Below are 7315 nucleotides of genomic sequence, written 5' to 3' on the forward strand. Positions count from 1 at the left end.
TTCTCTGTCTCCCTCTCTATCACCCCCTTCTCTCTTGATTTCTGGCAGTCTCCAATAAGTGAATAAAGATTATTTAAATTCTTTAATCAAAAAAGAGAGAAACAGATTAAGTCTGATTTAACCTGCCCCGCCCAGGGCTGGGGATGCGCTCCCTGCTGGGAATTGCGGTCCCGAAGCCCCGCCCCCACTCAACAGCCCCCCCACCCTCGGCCGAACTACAAGTCCCAGGTGCCCTCGCGCGGGCGGGTCACGTGGGCGGGGCGTCGGGCACGGCTAAATAGTCTCCGTCGGCCATTTTGTGGGAGAAGCTGCAGCGCCGCCTCCTCTACAGCGTCCCGGCCCCGCTCGCCGCCGCCTCTTCCTGCCTCCGCCCGGCTTCCGCCGCCGCCGCCGCCGCCGCCGCAGCCGCATCCCAGCCCCGGGGCGAGAGCTTCGCGCGGTGTGCGCCCGTGTCCCCGCCTCTGCCGCCTTCCGACTCTGCGTCCGGGCGAGCCCCGCAGCCATTCTGCACCCTCCGCGGCCTCTCACTAGTGTCGCATGTCCACTATCCAGAACCTCCAATCCTTCGGTGAGTCGGCGGGCCGGGCGCCCGCACCCCTTTGTCTCGGCGCCCGGAAGATGGCGGCGGGGCGCCCCCTCCCCTGCGGCCGCCCCGGGCCCCGACCTGTCCCCGCACCCCGGCCTGTCCCCGGGCCCCGCACCCCGGCCTGTCCCCGGGCCCCGCGCCCCGACCTGTCCCCGCACCCCGGCCTGTCCCCGGGCCCCGCACCCCGGCCTGTCCCCGGGCCCTGCACCCCGGCCTGTCCCCGCACCCCGGCCTGTCCCCGGGCCCCGCACCCCGGCCTGTCCCCGCACCCCGGCCTGTCCCCGCACCCTGGCCTGTCCCCGGGCCCCGCTCCCCGGCCTGTCCCCGCACCCTGGCCTGTCCCCCCTCCCCGCACCCCGGCCTGTCCCCACATCCCGCTCCCCGGCCTGTCCCCGCACCCCGCACCTCGGCCTGTCCCCGCTCCCCGCTCCCCGGCCTGTCCCCGCTCCCCGGGTTCCGGTACCGCACCCCGAGCCCCCCCGCCCCTGCCCCGCACCCCGCCGGCTGGTACCGAGCAGAGCCGCCGGGCCGCACCCAGCCCCGCGTAGCCTGCCGCGTCTCTGGCTCACGCCCGCATTTCCCGCATTTCCCGTTCGGGCCTTTGCCGGGTTCTCTTGGGCGCGGGCGGGGCGCCTCTCCTCACCGTCTGTCCGTCTGTCCGCCCGCACCTCCTCCGCAGACCCCTTTGCTGATGCAACTAAGGGCGACGACTTACTCCCGGCCGGGACCGAGGACTACATCCATATAAGGATCCAGCAGCGCAACGGCCGCAAGACGCTGACCACCGTGCAGGGCATCGCGGACGACTATGACAAGAAGAAGCTCGTGAAGGCCTTCAAGAAGGTAGAGCCGGCAGCCTCGGCCCCCCTGTGCGGGCTGGGCGCGCAGGAGGCAGAGAAATACACACACACACTCACACACACTCACTCACCTCTGTCGGTCAGTGTGGACGCAGAGGAGGCAGACATATACACACACACACACACACACTCACACACACTCACACCTCTGTGCCAGTCAGGGTGGGCGCGCAGGAGGCAGAGAAATACACACACACACACACACACACACACACACACACACACACACACACACACACACACACCCTTCCTTCATGATTGTGGGCGCTCGGCTGTCTGCTGGCCTCCCAGGGTGTGCTGTCTGGCTCAGCTCAAAGCCGTGGGTTTAGTTCTGTGTCTGCCTCCTGCTGATTTGTCGGCGGCTGATTTTGGGGGTGGGGTGGGGGTGCTGTTGTGGGTAGCAGGCAGCAATATCTTTTTTTTTTTAACCGCAGCACTCTTAGCTCTGCCGTACTCTGGCTTATGGTGCTGCCTGGGGATTGAACTTAGGACCTTGGAGCTTCAGGCACAAGAGTGTGTCTGCGTCACCATCATGCTATCCCCCCCCCCACCACCACCACCACAGCCCTGCCCCATGGCCTGTTTGAGTGCAGTTAGACCTCCTGAAGCTTTAGTCTAGCCAAGGCCGAGGCCTCCGGTCTGACTGGGTTGTGGCTTGTGTCTTCATGTCCCCACCCAGAAATTCGCCTGTAATGGTACTGTGATCGAACACCCTGAGTACGGAGAGGTGATTCAGCTTCAGGGCGACCAGAGGAAGAACATTTGCCAGTTTCTTCTGGAGGTAAGCGGTCGCTGCCCCTGGATGGTGCAGCTTCTAAAACCGCATTTGAATGCAGTGGGGGGGGGGGCCTCTTAGCAGTGGGCATCTGCTTATCTTACTAGAGTGACTGGTCACATTACTACTAATAATCAGAACTATGGTGCTTTCGACAAACGGGGATTTAATTCTTGGGGTGGCTTCCTGTAGTCCTCAGAGTGACTATTTTTATCTTGCAGGTTGGCATTGTTAAGGAGGAACAGCTTAAGGTTCATGGATTCTAAAATGAGCCTGAACACCAGGAGAATTTCTTGAATAGTTATCTCTGGACACGGTTTGGCTGCCTTGTGAAATGCTTCTCTGCAGTAAACGGACTTCTCATTTAGTTAATCACTCCAGGTTCCATTCCCATCTGCATGCTGTCAGAGACCATGGGGTATGTAGGCCAGTAACACATAAGAAAATTGCAGTAAGATGGTAAAGAAATCACATCCTCATCTTAACATGTTTCCGATGGTTTTGTGTGTTCATTTGTTTGTTTTCCAGTTTGTTACTTTCCACTTGATTAAATGTTGTTTTGTTGTATTAGACCATGTATGTTGCAGCTTCAAATAAAATGAAAACTAAGAATCCTTTTGTCAGCTGTTAGGTCCCCATCTAAGCAAATAGGATGTACATGTGTGTTATCTTTGATAATTGGCCTTCTTGGCTGGGGGCTGGGTAGACAGCATAATGGTTATGCAAAGAGCCTCATATCTGAGGCTCCAAAGTTCTGGGTTCAGCCCCCCAGAGAATAAAAATAATAATTGGCCGCCTTATTCCATAAGTATTCTGACTGGTTTCGACTGCTAAAGCCATAGCTAGAGGCGAACTAGTCTCAGATGTAGCTCCTCTTCATTTATATAAACGGACACAAGGATCCGTCAGAAGGCAGTGTCAGTGTGAAGCGCGGGGCTGGAAAGCGCCCCTCAGCTGCCAGCACCTCGTCTCGAGTACTGGGTAAGAGGTCCCGACAACAAACACGCTTTGTCACAGGCATTGGGAATGGCTGGGTGTTAGCCACTGTCGCAGCAGGTCAAAGACTGGGAGGTCAAGGTTACCTTGGCTGCAGTGTTAGGGACGGGCAGGAGGAAGCTGAGACCCTGTGCTCACACCCCAGGCCAGCAGCAGCTTTCCTTCACAGGAAAGCTCTGCTCCTCCTAAGCTAGGACGGTCCGGCATTGCTTCTGCCGCAGGGAGAGCTCTGAGTGGCAGCGGGTGGGGGTGGGGGAGGTTGGTCTGCAGAATAAGACCCAGTTCTGAGGTTTCTGCAGCTCAACTTGAATTCCAATTATTTGCTGGTTTATACAAGCCATGCCATTAAAGCTCTTTAGCCAAGACAGAAATGTATCCACAAGTGTGTGATTTCCAGCCTCCTATGGGGGTTGGTGTGGAAGGAAGGAAGCGGATTGCCTTGTTCTCTACATTCTGTACCCTGAGCCCATAGCCTATTGTTAATTCTGCTTTGGGGAGAAAGAAAAATTCAGTATCCCATCTCCATTCCCCCCCCCCCACCCCCAGTTTGCCTACTTGCCTTACTTTCTACTTTGTCATCTCCGATTTCCAGTCAAGGAATGGGAACTGTTAACTACACCAGAATCTAGTGCAAAGTAAACACTTAAAAATAGATGATTTATTGTCTCCAGGGTTATCACTGGTACTCTGCCTGCCAAGTCACCCACTGCTCCTGGTGACTTTGACACCCATGGGGGGGTGGTCCTAAAAGGAGACCCCCGCAGCGTTGCTTGTGAAGTCAAGCTTCCCCCAGGCAGGTGAGAAAGAACCCAGGTCCTTGCATATGGTGACATGTATGCTCTGCTGGGTACACCAGCACCTGGTCCTGATGAATTGACTTTTTTTTAAAGCATAGTTCAGTCAGTTTCAGAACTTTTCACTTCTAATTCAGTGGTGCCAAGGAAAGTTTACAAAAATGAGAAAACAACTGATCTATGCTGAGCTGCTTTTTCTTGTATTTATTGAAACTATATTGACAGCAATGCTAGTCTACCCCAAAAATAGTAATACAGGAAAGTTTCACAGTTGGGGAGAAAGGGGCCCCTCGCTTTAGGAACCAGAGAGAAGCATTTCTTTTGTCCATTTGTGTCGTGCCACTCCCTCTGGATGGGATCAAAGCCTGGAGTAAAACTGGATTTTTTGAGGAGTGCCTCAGCTGATGTTTCCTTTTGTCCCGTGAACCCCGATTCAACTTGGATCCAACTTGTCCCTTGAGCAAGAATGTGCCCTGACCCTTCCCTTCAAAGAGGAAACTGGAGCAGGGCTGAGTGTTCTTCCTCAGACTAAAGGGACTGGAGGCATTTTAATGAGCCGTTTCTTCAGTGCTCTGAGGATGCGATAGGAAACATCTGGTGGACGACAGACGTGTCCCTGAGCCTCTAGACTTGGCAGGTGTCAGCAGAGGCAGGAGAAAACGGGCAAGTAAGGTGCTGGCAGAGCAGACGTGCTGTGGTGCCAGGGCTGGTCCCCACCCGCAAGGGCGAGCTTCCCCAGTAGTAAAGCAGAGTTCTACGTGTCTCTGTTCACCCCTCCATCTCCCACTTACCTCTTGACTTCTCTGCCTCTTGTCCATAAAATACTTCAAAAATGGGCAAGCACCCTGCTGCAGTGCAGCTGGCAATGCCCTGAGCCCTCCCTCTATGCTTGTCTTCTCCAGTCCGGGTCCAGGGCAGGGGAAGCCTGGAACAGCCCCCTGCTTGGCCGTCCTTGGCCATCTATCCAAGCAAAGGGTTGTGCTCACATGGAAAGAGCAGTTGCAGTCCTCATCTGAGTGGCAGCCAGCCAAAATAACGAGAGACGCGAAATGGTAGCAGACTTCTGCAAGCCACCTGTCGCCAGCTGAGCCGCACGCAGCTAGGCGGTGCTCAGAGGAGGCAGCCTTGAGGCTGCCCACACAGACCTGCTCTAATACAGAGGTGACGAAGATGCCCAGTCCCAAGCCAGGGTCCCACAAGAGGAGGAGGATGGGCCGGGAGCAGGACTCTAAATCCCAGGGAGTCTTCGTCTGTGGTGGGGTGCAAGCAGCTGTCCCCCTAGCTTTGTCAGGGCAACCAGAGCAAGAGCAAATGCCAACAAAGAGCTCTGAGCACCGACGAGGGCGTTTCTTTCACTCCCTTTTTACCGGCATGATGAAAATGAAGCCAAAGGCAGACCTGCTGTTACTACTCTCATTAATTTTTTTCTTAGCACAGGGAATTTGGGATAATGGGGGTAAGGTCTGAGCTCAAGTACTAGGTGCCTCTCCCTCTCTATTGCCCCTCTCCATTTCTGTCTTATCCAATAAATAATTTTTTTTTTAATGAAGAGGCAGGTGGGTGGGAACATGAGCTCAGTATTCCTATTAGTCTATACAGCCAGTAGCAGCCTACTGACCAAAACCGTAGCAGTAAAGAAAGAATTGGGGCCTGGGGACACAGCATAATTAATGGTTATGCAAAAATTAATGGTTATGCAAAAGACACCCTTGCCTGAGGCTTTGAGACCCCCAAGTTCAATCCCCAGCACCTTCAGGAGCCGGAGCATTCAAAGAAAAGGTTAGATATCTGGAGGGTGGGCGGGGTGGCTAGGGCCCATGTAGAGTCCTCTACCACCCCCTTGTGGTCATTCGTCAACATTTCTGGCCATTTACGGTAAGAGGCTTCATTTGTTGCCAGCTGGCAGGGCTCATTTTAGCCACCCCTCAAATGTGCAGAGACAGATGTAGCCATTTCCTTTATTACTGCAATCCACAAAGATCCGCTGTGATTTACTTCTACCTGGGAAAGACAGTAAAAGACGTCGCTGGTCTTACCCGAGGGGACTAGATTGACTGAAGCCACGCTACCTCCTCTTGAGCACAATGTTGCAAGGAATTTAGCTCAACTATACTCAGAGACACCTGTTTCTGGTCTCCAGAGAACAGGGGATTACGAGAGGAAATAGTCAAGGCTCCTCTTGACTGCTAGCCAACTGAGGGACACAAGTTTTATTCACTCATGCCAAAATATATAAGGTGATCTCTAAATATCCGTCTTAAATAAATAAGGTGATCTCTAAATATCTGTCTTAGACTACAAAACAGGACAGTGGCTTCTAGCGAGACATCCACTTGGAGGAGATTAGCAACTTTTTCTCCCTTTTTCCTTCCTTCAATCCATCCTTCATTTCCTTTACCTTCTTTCTTTACCTTTCTTTCATCCTTTCTCCCTCCCTCCCTTCCTTCTATCCTTCCTTCCTCTCCTTCCTTTCTTTTCTTATCCAAGCATTGCTCAGTGTTGGCTTATGGTGGTACAGGGAATTAAACCTTGAGCCTCCGCTTCCTCAAGCATCAAAGTCCATTGGGTCATTGATGCTGTCTCCCCCAGTACAAGATTAATAAACTTTTTCTGGGAAAAGGAGTGATTGAACTGACCATTCCATTCAGCTCCAAACACCCAAAAGAGGACTCACTTGGAAAATCTGTTGCTGGCAAGACAGTTCACTCAGATGGAGCGTCCTGGGTTGAGCGTGGAAGAGGAGGTAGCCCACAGTGGTCAGGGAGGGACCGCAGGGCATGGCAGCAGCCAAGGCACGCCTAGCAAAAATCGACTGTGGGAGGAAATGCAGGACAGAAGGGCCTTAAAGTTAGAAATGATAACTGGACATAAGGATCCCTGTTCAAGCCCCTGGCTCCCCACCTGCAGGGGAGTCACTTCACAAGCAGTGAAGCAGGTCTGCAGGCGTCTGTCTTTCTCTCCCCCTCTCTGTCTTCCCCTCCTCTCTCCATTTCTCTCCATCCTATCCAACAACGACAACATCAATAACAACGATAATAACTACAACAATAAAACAACAACAGCAACAAAAGGAGTAAATAAAGATTTCCAGAAGTGATATCTGGAGAGGGCGTGTGCACTCTGCCCCCAGACCAGCAGCAGTGGGAGAGAGGGAGAGAGAGAAATTGAGGACTGTCGGGGACATTCCAGGCCAAGAGGTTTTGATTTTCCCAGCAAATAGGAGTTAGCCACATTCCCTGGGCTAGGCGGCAAGCTAGATGGTTGTGTAGTGACATGGACCAGGTCCTTTTCTCCGCAAGCTGAA

At 53.7% G+C, this 7315-nt stretch overlaps 1 protein-coding gene across 1 annotated transcript; it reads left to right on the top strand.

The window, feature by feature from the left end:
• Positions 1 to 283: 283 nt before the first annotated feature.
• Positions 284 to 3021, top strand: EIF1B (eukaryotic translation initiation factor 1B). Its single transcript, XM_060180351.1, has 4 exons — positions 284 to 568; positions 1266 to 1429; positions 2126 to 2227; positions 2443 to 3021. Exons 1-4 carry the CDS (start codon positions 538 to 540, stop codon positions 2485 to 2487), a joined length of 342 nt encoding a protein of 113 aa, XP_060036334.1. The 5' UTR covers positions 284 to 537; the 3' UTR covers positions 2488 to 3021.
• Positions 3022 to 7315: the final 4294 nt, after the last annotated feature.

The sequence above is a fragment of the Erinaceus europaeus genome, chromosome 21 (assembly GCF_950295315.1).
Source record: "Erinaceus europaeus chromosome 21, mEriEur2.1, whole genome shotgun sequence".
Lineage (NCBI taxonomy): Eukaryota > Metazoa > Chordata > Mammalia > Eulipotyphla > Erinaceidae > Erinaceus > Erinaceus europaeus.

Bases quoted from the DNA above. Each gene is read 5' to 3' on its own strand.
- EIF1B (XM_060180351.1), top strand. From the start codon at position 538: ATGTCCACTATCCAGAACCTCCAATCCTTCG. The intron at 569-1,265 runs GTGAGTCGGCGG...CCTCCTCCGCAG, and splicing joins CCAGAACCTCCAATCCTTCG to ACCCCTTTGCTGATGCAACT. The intron at 1,430-2,125 runs GTAGAGCCGGCA...GTCCCCACCCAG, and splicing joins TCGTGAAGGCCTTCAAGAAG to AAATTCGCCTGTAATGGTAC.